Raw genomic sequence first — 21,612 nt, forward strand, 5'->3', positions numbered from 1 at the left:
GATCTACCGTAATTACCATGGTCCTGCTCACTGTCACTTTCACCGCCAAGTAGGAGGAGTCAGTTCTGAAATGACACTTGGCTGTCCGTCCAATTACGACGTTGGGAGTTGTTTGGGAGTTTTAGTTGCAGGAGTCAAAGCCTCACATACCATCAAATCAATCATTTAGCTCGGAAGTTCCAGAAAGAAAAGCGGTTTAGGACGCTCTTTCTCGTTTCTTGCCTCACTGGACTTTGCTGAGATCTGTGATAAAAAGTGACCCCCCCCCGGCTACAACAGTACAACGTTAGCTAATAGCATAGCTGACACAAACGGCGGCCCGCGAGCTAACAAAAAAACAAAAAAAAAAAAAGACCCAAGTCGCGATAAATCGGAACAACCCTTTAATGGATTTGCGCGAGGCCTTGGTCTTTGAATGCCTCGCGAATGCTTTGTGGTAAAGGAACACGTAAGATTGACAAGGGTTGAGTTTCAGTTTTCACACACAAAAGAAAAAGCACACTAACTGCGGCCTCGTCACACATTACCGGGATAGGAGGAAATCTCTAATGACCCACGAGGCCCAATCAAACCGCTCGCGTGGTCACGAGTTTGCGGCGACTTCCTCCCGTTAGTCATCTAAATTGAAAAGAAACTTCCCCAACAGGTTTGCATAAGGGTCTAAGATAACCACGGGTCAAAATACACTAAGTGTACTAAATGCACACGTTTGACAGTAGTTTTTGCAAGTGTGTGTGTGTGTGTGTGTGTGTGTTCTGGCGTATGGTCCATTAGCTCAGCAGTTCAAGGTAGGTGACAGGCACTTTGCCTTTTTCGTTCCCCCGTTCTCCAATCAACCAGTCCGGGTCCATTCCTGGTACGGTGTACACGGTGATGATCTGGAGAAACAAGACGGAAAAGAAAAAGGAGGCACATTTTAAGACAAATTGCAGTCGTAAACACCCCCCCCCCCCCCCCCCCCACGTACTCTAGGTTGTTTCTAAATGAAGCGAGGGGACGCGGGAAAGCAACATCACGTGCTGACATTCGCATCATCTGCCCTCCCTTCCTCAATCAATCAATCCCAGTGTTCGTTTTGGAATTTTCCCGACCCTTGGCCCCCGCTTCCTCGAATGAACAGTCATCTCTAAAACGGCGGTGAGATCAGGCATGACGGAATAGAGAGAGGGCCGGGTCACGAGCATGCGCCCCGAGCAGAAAGACAGCTGCCAGCTGTTTATTGTCCTTCGCTTCACTGCCAACGACTCTGCCGGCGATCCTTTTAGAGGCAGAATGGTTGTCACCCTCTTCCCTCATTGAAATGAATGGGGAGTGACGTCACTATGGGGAGCCTCTACGTCTGTGCTGCAGATTTCGATTTCAACTTTATTTTGTCAGTTAGTTCAATACCTGTAGCCGTCATCTAGAAGCATGAATATGTGTGTACGCATTATTCACGCAGTGCTGGAACAGCGTGGTTATCTTCTTTTTTGAAATCCTCCTACAGAGTGCTGGGATCGAGTGCACCTTCGGTCCACGCGGATTCAAAGTTTGCATGTGCCGGACAACGTTTTGGGGAGGTTGCCTCTGTGAAAAAGTTGATCCCGTGTGAGTGATTGCGACATGTAGCTCAGAAAAGACACTTGGACCCCCTTCAGTTCGCCATCATCTACCTGCTCGACCGCGTCTACGCCCGCCTGGATAAAAGCCGCCTGCGAGAGTAATGTTTTTTTTTGGACTTCTCCAGTGCGTTCGACACCATCCGTCCGGCTCTACTGGGTGAGAAGCTGACGGAGATGCTGACGGAGATGCTGACGGCATTCGCTTCTTTCGCCCCCCCCCCCCCCCCCATGTCCTGGATTGTCAACTACCTGACTGGCAGACCACAGTATGTGCGCTTGCAACACTGTGTGTCAGACAGAGTGGTCAGCAACACCGGGGCCCTCTGCCCCCTCCTCTTCACCATCTACACCACGGACCAAGACCAAGGAGCTGACTGTGGATCTGAGGAGGACCGAGGCGCCGATGACCCCTGTTTCCATCCAGGGGGGGTCAGTGTGGACATTGTAGAGGATTACAAGTACCTGGGAGTTCACATTGACAATAAACTGGACTGGGTAAAGAACACTAATGCCCTCTACAGGAAGAGCCAGAGCCGTCTCTATTTTCTGAGGCGGCTGAGGTCCTTCTACATCCGCCGGACTACGCTGAGGATGTCTTATGAGTCTGTGGTGGCCAGTGCTATCCTCTATGCTGTTGCATGCTGGGGGCAGCAGGCTGAGGGTGGCGGACCCCAACAGACTCAACAAACTGATCCGGAAGGCCAGTGAGCTGGACTCTCTGACGGTGGTGTCGGAGAGGAGGACGCTGTCCAAGCTGCGGGTCATCTTGGACAATGTCTCACATCCTCTCCATGACGTACTGGTCGGACGCAAGAGCAGCTTCAGTGGGAGATTCATTCCTCCCAAATGTACAACAGAGCGCCACAGGAAATCATTCCTGCCTGCGGCCATCAGACTGTTCAACTCCTCCCTCTGAGTGTCCGACAGAAACAGACTGGAAATCCGGACCTGCTCCTACACATACTACCTCGTTATTATTTATTCTTTAAATATATAGTCATACACAACAGTGCAATACACACACACACACACACATATTATATATATATACAAATATATATGTATGTACATACATATACATCGTTATTGTATATTTTTTACCTTCATTTTTCACTTAAACGTTGTAAATGTGTATATTTTTATTTTCTATTTCTTATTTTTATATTTTGTACATAATTTCAGTTCTACATTTTTGCTACTTTCTACTCTTGAATGGGAGCACCGCTGCAGGAACGAGCGCTAAAACCCGGAAATGTTCTACGACATGAAACACGTCAGTAGATAACCCCCCCCCCCCCCACCCCACTCGTGAGCTTTTGAAGCTTTCACGTGTCTTAAAAAAGGCACTGAAGTTAAAACACTGAAGTTGCCCTAAGAAGAAGAGACCCCTTTGCAGCCGGATTGGACAGGAGGAATGATTACACCAATTATTCTTTGTGAATATTGTTTTCAGGCAGACTTCCCCTGTGTATGCTGACCCCTTAGAAAAAAGGCTGGTGTACAAAATGGATGGAACGGGAAAGTCTGATCTTGCTGGGTTCTATTTTCAGCCTGAATGCAATGAGAAGCAGAAATGTTCAAAGCGTACGTTGACTTTTTACTAACCCTAACCCTGCTTGGGGTGACTCAGAATATCCTACTGTACCTCATCAGCCAAGAGGGAGAGCTCGCTGGCATCGTGGGCATCGTAGTCATACAGGACCTTGGCCTTCCTGGTTCCTGTGACAGGGAGCTGTGTCTGCTCCATAGCCAGGGTGCTGGGCCTTTGGCTGGACGGCGAGGAGACTGTAGCCCCCGGCGATGACAGTCCAGCCAGGAAAGCGGAGGAGACGGGGTTGGGGCAGGCGGCAGCAGCGGAGGGGTGGGGGGCGCCGGTGGAGTTAGCACATCTGCATGAAGATTGAAAGCCAAACAAAGGACGTGAGTCATCAAAGTGGACTCCCACCTTGCTTATTAGATTATTAGAGGCTGTTGCGGTTTTGCGGAGGGGGGCGTTGGCGATGGTCCTGCTGTGGTCCTGCTGTCAGAGTCAAGCTTCCGTGGTGTTTTATCATTTGCTCGTACTTTAATTGCCGTCTTTCTATTTTGATGCATCTCAATCAAATGCCGTTGTTATTTCATTGTCTATTGTTTTTTCACGTGTGAAGTATTTGGCGGCGTCTCTTAAATGTCTCGGAATGGTCACGCGTTAAGTGTGTTAGCAACAAGACCACTGCCATGCTAACAGCTCTGTGAGGCTGTGCTTTTGCCTGAACGCTAAAGTCCACGCGCTAATATGCTGACAGTGGCAACGCTAACATGTAACTCACTATCTGTCCATATATCTATATATCTCTACATTCTCTTCAAAGTGAATCTTAGCGGTGGTGACGTTGAAGTAATGCGACCGTGGTGTCGCTCCTTTATAGCCTAACGTTAGCTTTTTTACTTCTGGCTTCATCATGCATGTTAGCAACGAGACTACAGCCAAGCTCTGCGAGGCTGTGCTTTGAGCCAAATGCTAACGCTAATTTGCTCGCAGCGACTAACGCTAACATGTGGACGTTTGGCAGGTAATGTTTGCCGTGGTCTTCATCGTGATTTAAGCCTGTTAGCATGCAAAATGAATGCTAATTAGCACTCAACCCGAAAATATCAACCTCATGGTGGCACGAGGGGCAAAGCTGGGGAAATCTAGAGCTCCGCACAGGCCTAAAGATTAAACCTGAAACCTGGTCTGTACCCACGTCTTAAAAGACCCGCCTCAACTGAACCCGACTGGTACTGCCAAGTTGGAGACCTTGTATCCGACCCGACGTTATTTTTGTTTTATTTCATCCATTACTGACTGTTAGCTTGTCGGGCTAAATTCAAAATGTACCTACCTACCAAAGTTAAAACCAAAACACCCTGGACTACTGATATGAATAACATTTAGGATGATGGCTGTTGATTATTATCTGTCCTGAAACCAGCTGGACTACCGTCCTTGGAGCGGCTGTGCATTCATTGTGGGTTAAGCGTCGGGTGTCCTGAAGGCCGGAAATGTGTATTAGGACACACCCGGTGTGTTTTGATCCCGGCTTCTGGAGGTAGATGTTGCCTTCAATCTGCCCATGCATGTGGTGACGCTCTGTCAATACATTAAAAGACCTCCTTGAGCAACCCGGAATTGTCGAAGAAATAAGAAAAAAAAAAGGGGGGGGGGGGGGGGGGCTGTATAAACTCACTGGATCGAGCACCACTTCAGCTCACGTGGAAGCAGCAGTCGTCAAACTGCGGTGATAAGTGAGCACATCTCAAGTCTCTGCTGTTTGGAAACAATACGGGCGTTATGATGAAGATTATGGATAAGATTTTGGCTGTTCTTGGGAAATGTTTTTTTTTTCCCCACAGCAGTCGTGGGGGTTCGTCTGACACAACAAAGCAGCACGGGGTTTATTTCCACGCACTTCCTCCTGCTCATACAGCTGGAAGTGCATGCCAAAGCCCTTCGCTGGCTGTTTACAATATGTGCTGTGATGAACTCGGAGCTCTTCCCATAAGCTAAACACTGCGAGACAGTCAAAAGAGAGTGAAAATGAAACCTTAAAGGTACTGTGTGCAACAAAATGTAACCGTTTGCACGTATTAATCGCTTTTTACAGCCAATGTGTGAACGGATTGCTGTGTCGCTTAAAAAATGAGACCCTCCCCGACTTTCTCGGTTTGCCTATATAACAGCCGGTGGACTGATTTGTATGTAAAGGGCTCGGGGCGCGTTTTCCAGGAAAATCCAAAGGATGTGAGGTTGTGCGCGCACGAGCTAACGTTAGCTTAACTACCAAAACACAGAGTCCAGCACAAAGTCCACGTAGCTTGCTTGCTAACACGGGCGAATTGCTCGCTCGCTAACTTTGGAAGACACTTGTCTTGAGTGGACGACGTCAGCTTATTCGTCCAGACTCCCAGGGCTAATGTGGCTGGTATACTGGCTAGCTTGCCGTTGGCAAGTCACTTTATCAGCTAACAATACGAAGCAACCAACGCAAGATCCATGCAGCGTGGCGAAGTTGCAGCAAGCTGGCTAACCTTATGGCTAGCAAAATACTACCTGAGTGGATCTGTTGGCTAGCTTGCCAAGTTACTCCACCAGCTAATGTGATCCATGATACTAACTGATGTATTATGACAAACGGTGCCGATTTTAGCTGACAATAAATGATGTAATGGTACAACGCAAAGAGTCGGAATAGTTTCTTGTCTAACTCGGTGGATTACGGGTTTTTCTGATGAGTTCACAAGGCAGTTAAGCTAGTCTTAGTCCGCTGGAAGAGAGAAACTTCAATTCGGAAGGTATGCGGTTGTATTTTGTGGTTTAATTAAGGAAAGTAGGTGCAAGAGTATTTCCTTTCGACATTTTGTGAGTTTATTTATTAGGCTAAAACGACTGTGGAAATGTACCGGCGTTTAGCCAGCTAGCTCTAACTTAGCTTTGCAGCGTGGAAATGGTAAGCTAGTCTGTATCGCGGAGCCACTGGTCCAAATAAAACATAGGAACATTACAGATAGTAACGTTACTCTAAATCTGATTGTAAATGACAGTAAATCTCGCTGGCGGCGTACAGACCGGGGGCACGAGCAGCAGGATGCGCCACCGGTGTCGTTTATGGCTTTATGAAAACTCCACATAGAACCTTTAACAATGTCATTTAAAACAAACATTTTGTCCCATTACCCCCCTGAGAGACTGAGCAGCACTGAATCCTCACCGGTTGAGCTCCCTCTGAAGGTCCTGCATGTAGTGATGACACTGGGCGTAGTAGGTGGCCTGGGCCTCCGCAAAATCCTGCAAACATCGCAGGTGGTTGAGCTGAGGGGAGAAAGGAAAAAGACGAACTCAGCAATGAGTCACGTCGTCGTCGTCGTCGTCGTCGCGGTGCGCAGATTTCCCTAAGCTCACCGCGAACGCTCCTAAAGTTGCTCTCTTTGGAATTCATCTCGTGTTGAACGGTGGTTTGCAATACGCTGCACAACACCGAATGACGACTGTGGCTACTGACGATGTGAATGTGCCAAAAACATATAATGAAAATATTCCCTCAAACCCATGAATGCTATTGGCCGACTATTTCAAAAACAGCCGACATCCTGTGAGCCAGGCTAAATATGAGGCTGCAAGCCAGCAGCTGGTTAGCCTAGCTTAGCATAAAGCCTGGACACAAAGGGGGGGGGGGGGGGGGGCACAGCTAAAAGGTAACAGAATCAGTCCACCAGCGCCCCCAAAGCTCATTGATTAACGTGTTGGATCTCGCTTGTTTAATCTGCGCCAAAGACCGGAGTGTAAAAAACAAAACAAAACAAAACAAAAAAAGGGTCAATTCACAGATTTACGAGGGGTTGTGGGGGTTGTGAGCCGGAGTATGTCTACGGCATGATAAGTGACTTGGCTAGTCTCCACTGGTTGCCTGGAAGTTGCTCAGAGCCGAGTAATAGTCTGGCAGGTTTTTTTTTTACTGAGGTCATGAGTCCAAGTCTTCCCCAACACTTCCCCCAAAAAATCATATAAAAAAAGCATATAAAAATAATATAACAATGTATAACATACATATATATATATATATATATATATATATATATATATATATATATATATATATATTTTTTTTTTTTTTTTCTGTATATGTTTTTAGTTACAGTTTGACCAAATACGGTATAAATGCTGGTTCAAAGCCTTCTTTACAGTGTCATGAATTCTGGCACCTCCTCCTCTACATCACCACTCTGAACAGGACGGCCCGCTGACTCTGACTAACGGTTGGTCAGCACTGCCGGCTCGCACAGAAGGAGGCGCGTGACCACTTCACTCGTGCGCTCACATGTGTGCTGCTGATGCCCTCCAGCAGCAGCCTGGTGACCTCGGCTTGTCGGTCGAACTCCGTCTGAGCCACGCGAAGCTCGTGCTCGGCCTGCAGGTGGGAAAACAGAGGTATTGGCTTGCACGAGCATGTGCAATTGTGACAGGGACAGCCCCACACACACACACACACACACACACACACACACACACACACACACACACACACACACACTGTCCACTGGTGAGGGTACTTACTTTGTCCACTTCCTCACTCAGCAACTGAGAGAAGCAGCGTGAGGACAGAGAGAGAAGCAGTCATGAACCGTTCCCAGACTCAAACATCACATCTATGTTGACAACGTGAAAGGACTAGAAGCTACGTGTGGCAGGTCAACTTGATCTTAACCCCCCCCTGATCCCGGGCCAGTTTTTTCCGGCACCAACTCTGGATCAAACTGTCAAAAGTTTAGAGTTTAGAGTTTAGAGGAGTTTTATTTAATCTAATAATGTATTTAATTCATGTTCTTGGTGGTGGTGCCTCTAAGGGGGGGTCGATATTTCGACCTTTTATGATCCAATATTCTTTATTCCCGATCGCCGCTGCGCAGGCTTTGGCTCCAAAATGACGTCGCCAGCGCAAAAGACGTATCCGGGAAGAGTTTGGCTTCACTTCTTATACAGCGGGAGGAAGTGGAGACGCGTCGGCCATCTTTATATACAGCCTGTGGTTTCGTACAAACGAACTAGCGGTTACGCAAAGACGGTGCCCTCTCTGGTGGGAAGTTTGCCCGCTCTGCTCTGTCGCACCTGTAACCTGCGCCAACAGTGATGTCACGGTGCACTGACACGCCCTGGAGTACACCTCTACGTCACCGCGGCAGGGTGGAAGAAAAAAAAAAAACCAAGCTGCTGCTGAGTTTAAGTGATGAGAGGTAAATCCCAACCGATGACGAACCACATGTGACGAACCGTCCCACAACTGGGGTGGGGGTGGGGGGGGGGTTTGCTGTCTTCATAACTGTAAATTGACTACATGCTTGACAAAGAGCGTTCTCAGTCAGAGAAGCGTGTGCGAGCACCGGCGCCACACACAGAGTTGGGTGCAGCGTAAGTGCTGCAGTGATGTTTGTTGTCCGACAGCTGCTTCCGTTGGCCGCCAGCCTGAACTGAACTTGACCTTTACTCTGCATTCTGCAGGCGCTGGAGGCGGACGGGCGGCGGCTGTACTGCGACCCCTCGTGTTTAAACATGCGTTGTTATGAGGAAGCATCTTTACCATGGCGGGGGGGGGGGGGGGCTGATACACTGCAATATCCACAGAACTGTATACAGTTGCATGCTCGTTTTGCACAAACGTCCTGCAGGTATTACGTTCACTATTTAAGTGCGCTACTTTTTCCCCCCTTTTTTTGTAATTGTGGGTGGGGGTCCTCAGTGTATATACAATGATAAAATAAGGATCCCTTAAAACATTTTTTAAAAAAAAGGTTGGGAACTACTGGTGCAGACTTTACATACTGCACATGAATGTTAGTGTTAATAACAAGAAACGTTTCTATAAACTATTCTGACATGTTGTTTTCATTTCTCCCTTTCATGCTTTTCTTTTTCTTCTCTCCTTTCATTTCCGTGTGTTTTTGGTTTGTGCGGGGGTTACATATATTAAAAGAAATGAAATAAAAATACAGTAAGGAAGCGCTGGAGGGCTAGGGGATGACTAACAAACTGTCAAACTGCCTGGATAATAATAATAAAGGGTTCACCCATCTTAAACTCAAAACTTACCGTTTACTTGTCATTTTACCGGTCAAAGCAGATGACCGCCCACCTAGAGTCCGGTTCTGCTCGAGGTTTCTGCCTCTTAAAAGGAAGTTTTTCCTTGCCACTGTCGCCAAAGTGCTTGCTCATGGTGGGAACTGTTGGGTCTCTGTAATAACATTATAAAGAGTCGGTCTAGACCTGCTCTATTTTGTAAAGTGTCATGTGTTGTTGTGATTTGGCGCTATATAAATAAAATTGAATTGAATTGAACTGAATTGAATTTTCTGGCCACATTAATATTGAATTTTGTCCCAAAAGTCCCCCCCCCCCCCCCCCCATCCAACGTCAAACAGGACAAAGGGGTGCATCACTGGAGACTGACTCACTACCACGTTCTAACCACTTCAATGAACAGCACAGGGTTCTAATCCTATATGTCACCGACAGATCTCTAGTGCACAACCTTCCTCTGCTCTGATTCACCGGGATCCGCTGCCACCTCCCAGCTCTCCCAGCCGCTCTGCAGCTGCTCGGAAAACACAAACCGCATATTTACACATATTCCGCCCCCCCCCCCCGCCCCCCTGACGTCACCAGATTCTACTTTTCATTCCGTTTGTGGGTTTTTGCCTTTTTGATTTCATGTTATGATGCGGCCCCGTTCAGTGCTTGTACTTTTTCCTTCACTCTAAAAGATATTTAGTGATAGAAAACATTAAGAATTGATTAAAAAAAATTTTTAAAAGTATAATTAAGTAAAATATTCCGTTTATTTTTATTTATACATTCCTACTAAGCTGTCAATTAAATTCACTTTTTTTTTAAGATACATATTTTGATATTATTGGATCATCAATGCCTAATAATCTATGGAATATGAAAAATTAAAGGGGGGGGGGGGGTATTTGTAAGTGCGAAGACAATTTTGCAGCATTTTCACGAAATCCTCCAGAAACCAAAACAATTGAGAAAAAAGGTTCTTGATCAAAGGCTTCCTAAAAAAAACTGTTTAATTCTACACTAATAAAATCAATGCTTGGTTAACAGGATAATGCAGTTTTACTCAAGTAAGAGTTTTTAATGTAAGCTAATAATAATAATAATAATAATAATAATAATGGTATTTCACAGGTTATTGATCCTGCAGTAGATTGTAAGGAGACACCAAGGGACGAAATGCTATATATATATATATATATAATATGATGCATATATTTGTATTGAAAAGTATAGAGTGATGCAGCCAGACTATGATATATTTTTGTTGTGTGCGTTTTTGGGTTTTTTTTTCTTTTGCCCTCAGCCGTTAGTGACGTGGTCGGCTGTGAGAGTGGAAAAAAAAAAAAAAAATCCCCGTTACTCTGCAGCACTCCCCTGGACCACATGTGCGGAGTAGAGCAGCTTATACGGTAACTTCCAGACACATCCGACTCAGCTGCTGTTTCAGTCGGGAATCGCGACGCAGCGAGAAGTGTCCGCCAAACCGCAGCTAAGAAGCCCCAGCTGCGTCGCCTCTGTTGAAACCCTTTTGATTCAATTTTCCGGGAACAGAATATTGGCGCGTTGGGGCCACCGCACCTCTCTTATGACCAGCGCAAGCTGTTGTGCACGGCTCTGAATGTGGTGCGTATCAAAATATCCACCACTTCTCACCGTGTTTGCGTGTCAAATCGCAAAAGAAAGATTGAACATTCGAGGGGGGCGGGGTGGGGGGGGGGGCTTCAAACAACGGCAGCAAGAATGAAACGTGCAAACATCATGCGACACAAGCCTAACGTGTCCAAGTATTAGGAATGCAGCCCTTTCGCATCATTTACTTCCACACGATAAATCATTCAAAGTGTATGACATGTGCATCGTACGGTGTTGTTTAATAGCTCGTTATGAGAGAGAGCTATTTCTTTTTCGTTTTGTTTTTTAAATGTAACAACACATCTCCAGACGTGTTCTTGACAGTAAAACAAACCTCACTAAAGACACAGCATGAAAGCAGACTGTATACAAAGATGGCCGACGCGTCTCCAGCTTCCTCCCCACTGTACAAACATGAAGCCAAATTCTCCCGCATACGGCCGCTGCCATCTTGCGCTGGTGACGTCGTTTTCGGAGGGGGGGGGGGGGGGGGGGGGCCCAATCGCGAGCACGGCCACGGTCAATCTCAGCTGTCAATCATGACGTTTCACCCCCTTTTTTATAGCAAATCAAATCAAATCACGAATTAAAACCAAACTGATGAGAAAAACGAACACTTGAACAAACGTCAGCGTGATGAGAACCACCTGAAATGACCAGAAACCATCTTTGGGGAAAAATGGATTTGAGGTTGTGCTTTGATTTTTTTTTTTTTCAGTTTGGCCCATGTCCCATCCGCTAACATGGAGGGGGGCGGGGCTTATGACCTATATATACACTGCAGCCAGCCACCAGGGGGGGCGATCGAGACGTTTCGGCTTCACTTTCAGGGAGCTGTCACGCCGTCCATCTTTATGTACAGCATATGTAAGAAACAATCGCTAACATTAGCCACCGTAAGCTAAGTGAGGCTGTAAGCAACAAGAAGTGTATTGGTTATTTTTTTTGCTTATGAACTCAACTTTTCATTTCTGTAAGAGGAAGTACCCTCCCCCCCCCCCCAAAAAAAAAGCTACATAGTCTGGCTTTAACATTTTGTTGACCTATCGGCGTTCGTGCTAAGACTGAATGGCACATAAAAATATATGCCTAGCATGTTAGCCTCAGTGACACAGAACCTGCACGTATGTACCGTTTGTTTCACTTGGGACTCTTACCGCTGATGCACTGGCAGAAAGAACATAATTTCGGGGCCTTGTCTCCTGAAAATCAGGTGCAGCCTACGAACAAGAGCAGGGAGGGGGAGACACGTGTTGGCACAGTCATGCAGTTACAATCGTTGGGCAGAAAAACAACAACAACAACAACAAAAAGTTAGCACCAAAGCACATCAGGCATAAAGAAAACAGAGCAGAAGCAGCACAAAGCGCAGATCATTTGGAAAGAGTTGAAAGCACATGGTGCTGTGGGGTGTGTAGTTGGCGGGGCTCTGGAGGTGTTCAAACTCTGTGAGAGACCACACTGCCAATCATTTATTGACCGTTGATGGATCGACTCCCTCTTTTCTTGCGGGAACGTCGCCATTTAAATTCAGCTCAAAGATCGGCTCGCTCGTGGTCTTCCTCGTCTTCTACGCGCTGACACGGGCTTAATTCAGGATTACCCGTTCACTGTAAACATGGTTCGCGTGGGAGAAGGTGGGATGCCGTGGGAGAGGGCGCCCCCTGCTGTTTCTGCATTGAGCAGAGGCCTGTGTCACAAAGCCAAAGTGTTGTGTTACCCAGCGACCTTAAAGCTGCAGGAGGCAATATTATTGAATTAAAATTATGGTTGAAATAACTCATTTTGACCACTGCATGTCACTAAAAATATCTAACTGAAGGGCTCCTTTTAAAAAAAAATGTGTCTGTGAGCACCCGCCCCCCCTTTTAAAAAACTGGACCAGGTCTGAATCAAACAACCAATCGGGGTTTAGCTAGCACGTTAACTGGCCAGTCACATCGAACTCTGTACAAACAAGGTGGCGTTCTACAGAAGGTTCCACCTTCTGGATCTGGAGCGTGGATCAGAACAGAACGGTTGGAAGAGAGGACTCACACAGAACACAGAACCCCCTGATTGGTTGTTTGATTCCGATCCGGTCCACTAGCTTTAACTCTGGTTTTCCGGTGCCGCCGTGGTAACCTATGCTACATGGCTAACCCTGGCTCCAGAACAGGTTCAGTTTAGAGGATCAGATCAAATTATGTCACCAAGCCTGACAGTTGACCGATCAGCTTCATACAGCTTTTACAGATCAGTAGATCGGTATCACTTTTGATATTGCAAACTTCAGGGCTTTAATTCCTTTTCTTGGGGCCTTTTCTTTGACCATCTGTACTTCGGCAGAAGAAACAGGCCGACTTTTCTTCTTCTAATGATGATCCGTTCTGATTCTAGACTTCTGAACCCGTTCAAAAATGCTGACCTTATTTTAAACACTAGTCCCGTAGCCTTAGCCTTACTTGATATCTGGATGTACGTTTCTGCAGCTTCTTGTTCTATTCTGGTTGCGCGATTGTGTTGTGGAAACTTTTTACGTTGCTGAATAGCATGTTGTGCTTTTTGGGCTTCAGACAACGTCAGCGCAAGGTATTAAGGGGCTTGTCCTTGTTGAGGCTTGAGACGCATGCAACAGGCGCTGCAGGCAGAAACCGCTGATGATATGGCAGCCAGCAGGGCATCTGAAAAAGCTTTTTGAGAGAATGTTAAAGGGGTAGGTCGGTCAGTGCAGCCATGCCATCTGAAGAAGCAACCAACTTGGCCCAATGCAAGGGGAACAAAAGTTATTCACAAGAAAGCCAGACCTCACAACCTGACATGAAAATGTGTGTGTTAGTGGCTTGCTGTTCCGCCTAACGTATGCGATATTGTTGATATTGATATATCTGCGGACGTGGTAGAGAGCAGCTGGCACGAGGTGCAACACACCAACTGGGTTGATTATTCAACGTAACACATGTGCGAGCCGTGAGGCCAAAGCGTCTCTCACTGCAAGCACCTTTTGTCAACTTTAAAGCTGTACTCGTCAATTGTTTGGCCACCAGGGGGCAGAAAAACACCAATTTAGTAGATGGCTATACAGCCACCATCATATACCTGGCTTGTAAAAGTTGGAACCTGTTAGTCCGCGTTCATCTCATACAGGGCAACATTATCATCCCGCCCTGGTTGTGTTTCTGGACACCCAATGAATTGTTTCTGGCCTCTAGATGAATGCGAGTCTCAATATTCAGTATCCTTTTAGCGCCGTTTTTAGTCAACTCCTGAGAGAAATATCGAACTGCTGGACGTTTTTGTTGCTTTCTTCGGCAGCCAGTCGACACATTTGTCTGCTGTTTTGTTTGTTTACAGGGCAGGTAGTGGATTCATCCGAGCCGATGCGATATTATCACAATACATATTTCCCCCACCCCTTCTGTGTGCGAGACTTTTTACATTACATTTAAATGATACATTTTGCAATATTAAAACTGGTTTCAAAGCCCCCATATTGTAGAAAGTGAGATGTCCACGTCTTGTTTGATTGTAAAGCAGCTCTGGGTGCTGCATGAATACTGTGAAAGCATCAAAACGCTCAGTCCACGGAGAATTGCGGACACTGCGCCTTTAAAACGAGCCGTCAGGACTTCCGTAAGGTTGTGATGTCACAGCACTCAGTTTGTGTAAAAACGGCTAATTTCAGACAGAGGGGGAACTGAGGGGCCGCATGAAGGGCCAGTAAAAGATCAATAAGGACTCTTTTTTTTTTTTTTAAACTGGAAACCATGCAGAGCTGCTCTCTGGGAGTGGACTACCAGAATAAAAATATAGAGCTGGAAATGAGCATGATATGGGGCCTTTAAAAATAGGAAACACAGAGTTGGAGACTAGCTGCTGAGACTAAAACCGGGCCAGAAAGAGAGGGAATATTGGATTTAAATTCATCAGGTGGACACAAACACAACTCCAAATGAATGATCCTGTTGCTCTGTTTCTGCTGGACGTGTAAACAGGCGGCCGTTCGCAGCGGCAGCAATTTTATCCTCAGTGTCGTGTTCTCAGCTTTGTTCTGTTGTGGAGCGCCACCACCTGGCTGTTCAGTGTAAACACTGTTGCCTGAGAAGTGGAGGCCGCTGTGGGTTCGGTGGTCACTGTGATTCAAACGCTATTGCAGAAGGAAGGAAGGAAGGAAGGAAGGAAGGAAGGAAGAAGAGCAACGGCAGCAGCAACAAACAAAAAAACACAACAGCGACATTTCATCTCACCGCTGCTTTGGCCTCTGCCTGCTTGGCTTTTTTCAGGCGTGCTTTGCAGATGTCGAGATCCAGCCGTCGGTTCTCCAGCAGCCGCCGCTCTTTCTGCAGAGGACGGGAGGGATCCGATCAGAAAACCCCCGGCCCGGGTTTTAGCACAAGCACAGTACATGGCAACGTACTTCCCTCCGCACGCGCGGCGCTGATGCCGTCACAAAGCCTTAAAAGCACCGAGTGGGAGTGAGTGAATCGATCAGACTTACGGATATAGTCCTCCAGTCCCCTTCCAGGAAGTTGCGCAGAGGAGCGAGGAAGGTGGCGGCCGAGGTGTGGAGGAACTCGCGCTCTGCTCCTCCCAGCCTCTTCTGGTACTCTCCCACCGTGATCAGGGTGCTGCCTGCGATCGGCACAACGCACAAATATGCACTCTTAAAATGCACACCAATCTTTTCAGGGCCCCCTGGAACAACTGAAACGGCCGAGACTGGCTACAATGCTTAAGGACGCTAATGCTACAGATGAAGTGGGTCCTAGGACTGGCCACCTCTTGAGCCATTAAACTTTAACGTTAAATCAACTCTTCCATTACTATTTGAACGGAAGAGCATCAGGACAGCACCCCCGGCTCTCTAGTCCCTCATGAGTACAAAGGCCTCATCCGTGGCAACAACACAGGCTTCAGTAACCGATCCACTGACCGTATGGCGTCCCCGGACCAAATTCGTTGGCGGCGTCGAGCATGTGCTGGCCCAGCAGCTCGGCGTTGGTCGCCTTGGAGGGAAGCCTCTTGTCCAGCTTGTCATAGATGAACTCCTCTATCCGAGCGCCTGGATGACAAAAGGAGATCGCTGTGAAACTGTACACACCAGCCTCAATCAAATAAAGATGGCAGCTCCCACGACAAAAACTTCTGTATGAACGTCCAATAAGAGACAGAATTATTATTATTATTGAAGCTGATGTGAAGCTCTTGCTGACAAATCCCAACAGAGTTCCCCCTGATTTTCCAAAGTCACCACAATTTTTTTGGTTTTTCCTGAAACCTTTCGGCGACTTCAAAACCAGCTATTGACGTTTTTTTTTTATTTGCAATGATCTAAAACGCATGTTTTTTTTAATTCGTACTGCATATAGGAATGATAACATATTTCCAATCTGCAGTGCTGAGCCAAACGGAGTAAGACACAATACATATAAATCAAAAGTTTAAAATAAAAAAAGGTTTCCATTTGCTCTGATGAAGCCATGTGACACTAACGGCCCAGCGTGAGCGGCGCAGCGCCGTGGTGTCTCCAGCGCGAGGGTCCAAGCGCCTCTACGAACCTTCCACGACCCGTTTTTTAATGTTCTAATGTACTGCCGGCCATTATTTTTAGACTCTACCATTCTAACCGTAAACATTATACCTGCTTATTATTGTTAGCATTGTCATTATGAGCATGTTAGCATGCTAATACCATAAACTAAAATGATGAACATGGTAAACATTATACCTGCTTTAGGTCATTGTGTTAGCATTGTCATTATGAGCATGTTAGCATGCTAATACCATAAACTAAAATGATGAACATGGTAAACATTATACCTGCTTTAGGTCATTGTGTTAGCATTGTCATTATGAGCATGTTAGCATGCTAATACCATAAACTAAAATGATGAACATGGTAAACATTATACCTGCTTTAGGTCATTGTGTTAGCATTGTCATTATGAGCATGTTAGCATGCTAATACCATAAACTAAAATGGTGAACATGGTAAACATTATACCTGCTTTAGGTCATTGTGTTAGCATTGTCATTATGAGCATGTTAGCATGCTAATAACATAAACTAAAATGGTTAACATGGTAAACATTATACCTGCTTTAGGTCATCATGTTAGCATTGTCATTATGAGCACGTTAGCATGCTAATACCATAAACTAAGATTATTATGTCATCAGAACCACCAGCTTTTATTTGAGAATGTGCCCATGAAGGCAGCATCGGCTGCATCCAACCACACGAGTGCTTACTTAGGTGTCGTCCCGCAGGGAGGGTCATTAGTAATTCAACACCTCTTTGTATCTACACGTCGTCGGCCCATTGGGTGTACAGCAGACTGTCTCTCCGCCTCAGTATGTGTTCACTCTCGTTTCAGTTTCAACACGCCATACGATACAATCATCTATCCTGTTTTAATTGTAAATGAAAAACGTGGCGGCATACTGTAGGCTCACACAGTCCTTCCTTACACAGCACTCTGGGAAATGACTTACCAGTGTGGTCAACTGGGCAGCATGGGGGGGGGGGGGTAAAAAAAAAAAAAAAAAATACACAGATCAAGAGTTAGACATTACTACCACAATCCATTCTACTATTCTATCCATTCTAAGTCTATTACAAATGAATGTGGGACTATGAGAACGAGTAAGTATACTAAACGTTTACCGCCTGCTTGTTTGAAACACATATCCCTCATATCAATAGCTATGGAGTCCCAGAGGTGACATAATGGAAAACATTTACAATTTTACGTATTCAATATATCAGAAAACCACAAAGCATTAAATGTATGACTCCATATAGAGTGATGCCTGGTTATGAGGAGGTGTAACTTCTAGTTGACGTCTTTTTTTTTCTTCTTTTTTTCCCCTGGTCTTACTTGGGTTGGGCTGCAGGAGCACCTCCGTTTGTCTTAAGATCTTTTCAGTCCAGTTCTTGGTGCCGTCGGCCCGAGTGATCAGGTTCTCCAAGTGAGGATCCAGCTCTGTCTTCTCAGCCTGGCCCAGCTTCTCCTCTGTGAACTGGGAGACAAAGGTTAAATTTGAATTTGTCCAATACTTATTGTGTTTAGTGCTATACAACAAATGTTAGCATGCTAATACAATAAAGACTATGATGGTGAAAACGGTAAACATTATACCTGCTTTAGGTCATCATGTTAGCATTGTCATTATGAGCATGTTAGCATGCTAACACCATAAACTAAGATGGTGAACATGGTAAACATTATACCTGCTTTACATCATGTTAGCATTGTCATTATGAGCATGTTAGCATGCTAATACAATAAACTAAGATGGTGAACATTATACCTGCTTTAGGTCATCATGTTAGCATTGTCATTATGAGCACGTTAGCATGCTAATACCATAAACTAAGATGGTGAACATTATATCTGCTTTAGGTCATCATGTTAGCATTGTCATTATGAGCATGTTAGCATGCTAATACCATAAACTAAGATGGTGAACATTATACCTGCTTTAGGTCATCATGTTAGCATTGTCATTATGAGCATGTTAGCATGCTAATACAATAAACTAAGATGGTGAACATCATACCTGCTTTAGGTCATCATGTTAGCATTGTCATTATGAGCACGTTAGCATGCTAATACCATAAACTAAGATGGTGAACATGGTAAACATTATACCTGCTTTAGGTCATCATGTTAGCATTGTCATTATGAGCACGTTAGCATGCTAATACCATAAACTAAGATGGTGAACATGGTAAACATTATACCTGCTTTAGGTCATCATGTTAGCATTGTCATTATGAGCATGTTAGCATGCTAATACAATAAACTAAGATGGTGAACATTATACCTGCTTTAGGTCATCATGTTAGCATTGTCATTATGAGCATGTCAGCATGATGACATCAGCATTTAGCTTAAAGCACCGCTGTGCCAAATACAGCCTCGCAGAGCCGCTAACACGGCTGCAGGACATTTAGCAGAGAAACAAATGTTGTCTCCATCTGTAATTAACCACAAAACCTATTATTGCCAGCTCTGCAGGCCTTTTACAATTTCTCATTACTTATCGGTTCATGTATACACCAACACCGATATATCTGCAATAAGCCAATATCGGCTGATTTGTCAGACGAGCTGTGGTGCAGGCACAGACGCTATGCATCTACATATATCATGTATATGAGTATGCATGTGTGCGCGTGTGTAAACATCCTCAGTTTAGTCATCACACACCAACAACCGCAGCCCATTTAATATGTAACCTGATGGTAAAAGTAACGCACCCACTTCTGCTGCAAACTTTGTGTTTTATAACTTGAGGCCAAAAAAAAAAAAAAAGGCCCATCTGTGGTATCGGGCAGGGCTGTCTGACGGTCTGCTTGACTGAAGTAAAAAAAAAAAAAAAAAAAAAAAAAAAAAAAAAAACTGACAGAAGGCAGCAGCCAGCTGGACTTAAAAAGACACACAGACGACTGAGGAATTCGCCGTCACTGTCGTTTAACGGCAGGCTAGACGAAGACCATCTACCGGATCAGGCCCCCAAAAGGGTCACAGTGGAGTGATTAGTTCGTGGACAATTTGATTAACCTTTAGAGCAGCCTGACAGTCCAACAATGTGATAAGTCCTTAAACCCTTTACGGTGTGTTCATATTCATCGGGAAGATCTACCCATCAAAGCTACTTCATTTGATTTAATTTAAAAAGGCCAGCTCTGTGTTTGCATGATTCACAGTTGGAAAAAAGTCCTTATGGATCTCCTCCTGGCCCTTCATGCAGCCCCTCAGCCCCCCCCGTCTGAAACAAGCCGTTTAAGACAAACTAAACAACCTCCAAACACTTGAAGAGTAGTTCCTGAGCAGAGCGCTCCGATAACTCAGACAGACTGAGCTGGTGGATGAGCGTCCCTGTACTTGGTGGGTGGGGCTGATGACCAGCTGGGGGGCGTGGCTGACTGTATAGTTGTGACATCACAACCTTACAGGAAGTCCCGACGGCTCGTTTGAAGGCGCAGTGTCTGAATACGTCATTTCTGCGCGGACTGTGAGTGTTTTGATGCTTTCCCAGTATTTATACAGCACCCAGACCTGCTTTATAATCAAACAAGACACAGAGATCTCACTTTCTACAGTATGGGGTCAATGTGGGTCCTACCCCGGTATGCAGAAATATAAAATGCTGCTTCGTGCAGAGCAGTCACCTGTTGTGTTCTTTTTGGGGTTTTTTTTTGTCCCTCAGTATGTCTCGCCTACTTCCTCTCACAGTGACTGGTTTCCTGTGTTGTCCCACAACGCCTCCAGAAAAAAAAAAAGAACCACTGAACACTGAACACTGCAGAATGTGAATGTCGGAAGCGAAGCCGCACAGCAGATTTACACACTTTTCAGGCGCACACAGGGGCACATGTCTTTGTGGTCACAGCGGCTGAAACTCAATGAGTCTTGTGGTTACCATCACTGGAATGTTCATCCATCACAGGCCAATAAAACAACAACAACAACAACAACAACAGACAGACAGACTCATTTGAGTGCAAACACCCCTCTTGCAAAACAAAGTGCATAACTGTCATTATTAACTGTCTGTTTCAGATCTGACCAATGTAGTTAGCTGTCAAAACAGTACGTGACACTTAAGACACACCTTGCAAGAATTCCCTTGTAAAATCCTCTATTTCAACGCTTTCTTGATAGTCAGCGGGAGCACATCAACGGCACAACATGACCCGAGAGCGTTTTCTTATCGTTAGAAAGCCTGGATTTATTCGGCATTCAAATGGTCCACCAAGAGAACTCTATAAAAAGGAGGAATTTAGATTTTTATTTGTGATTATAACGTTAACTACCGCTCTCCGCTGCGCCTTTTGAGAGGTGGACGCTAGGTATAGCACCAAAGGGGGAAAGCACTAAAAAATTAAGAATTAATTCAAATAAGTGCTTCTCAGTGTATTGAGCGGATGCCGAATTTCTCACTTAACCGTACTGGGTCGTGACTGGAAGCACGCCTGGCTCTACTAGTTATGCAAGTTCGTAATACAAGAGGGATCGTTAAATTGCAGGGTTTTTGAAGGGGGTTTGGTGCCAGGTTTTCAACGCGTAGAATTGGAAGCTATTGGGGCAGGTTTTGAGATATATGATACAATAACGAGCCCATTGCCTCGGCCGTCCGTTCATAAAAAATAACAAAAGTGAAGCCTCGTTTAAAAAAAAAAGAAAAGGGGTTGTTGGGGGGGGGGGGGGGGGCAGGGAGTCTGCTGGTGTCACATGGGCGATACACTCGATCACAGCCATCAATAATGGATCGAGGCTTGACGAACCTTTATCGGCTTACAGCGCGCCGGCCGCGCTCCTCACAACGCACGACGAATACGAACTGCACCTTCGGAGACACCGCGGCCTGCTGCGTGCTGCATACAGCCGGGCCCGCAGCGGAGACACACGGTCTCAATCCTTCCACATGATCACCGGAGCCTGCTTGCTCTCGGTCTACTGCGGAGGAGGAGGAGGAGGAGGAGGAGGAAAGTTGGGGGGGGGGGGGGGGGGGGTTCTCCGGGGGCTTACCTGCACCGCCCGGGTGAAGAAGACCCCCGCATCGGAAGCCAGTTTCTTGACGTTGAAATCCATGGTGCCGTCGCTGGCCTGGGCATACGGGCAGGGCTGTCTCGTTTCCCCTGCAGAGAGGGAATCCTCCGGATCAGCTGAGAGGGATGATGATGATGATGATGATGTAGCAGCAGCAGCAGCAGCAGACGACGCGCAGGACTGAAGCTGGAAATCCGCTTCACGGACGCTCGGAAATCTGCTCACCGCCCTGCGTTTAAAGGGACCACAGCACCGGGCTG

At 46.0% G+C, this 21,612-nt stretch overlaps 1 protein-coding gene across 3 annotated transcripts; it reads right to left on the minus strand.

Annotated features, from left to right (window-relative positions):
• Nucleotides 1-770: 770 nt before the first annotated feature.
• On the minus strand, nucleotides 771-21,394 carry sh3glb2b (SH3-domain GRB2-like endophilin B2b). Of its 3 annotated transcripts, none has more exons than XM_070924336.1 (11): nucleotides 21,332-21,394; nucleotides 17,672-17,813; nucleotides 15,725-15,853; nucleotides 15,290-15,423; nucleotides 15,039-15,131; nucleotides 11,970-12,032; nucleotides 7,675-7,698; nucleotides 7,439-7,528; nucleotides 6,332-6,432; nucleotides 3,247-3,490; nucleotides 771-878 (listed from the first exon to the last, which is right to left on the minus strand). In XM_070924336.1, exons 1-11 carry the CDS (start codon nucleotides 21,392-21,394, stop codon nucleotides 771-773), a joined length of 1,191 nt encoding a protein of 396 aa, XP_070780437.1. The 3 variants fall into 3 exon arrangements, with proteins under 3 accessions (XP_070780437.1, XP_070780439.1, XP_070780438.1); XM_070924338.1 differs by having other exon boundaries at nucleotides 3,247-3,461; nucleotides 6,330-6,432; XM_070924337.1 differs by having other exon boundaries at nucleotides 3,247-3,464; nucleotides 6,330-6,432.
• Between the last annotated feature and the right edge of the window lie 218 nt (nucleotides 21,395-21,612).

This window comes from Enoplosus armatus, chromosome 18, assembly GCF_043641665.1.
Source record: "Enoplosus armatus isolate fEnoArm2 chromosome 18, fEnoArm2.hap1, whole genome shotgun sequence".
NCBI classification, from domain to species: Eukaryota; Metazoa; Chordata; class Actinopteri; order Centrarchiformes; family Enoplosidae; genus Enoplosus; species Enoplosus armatus.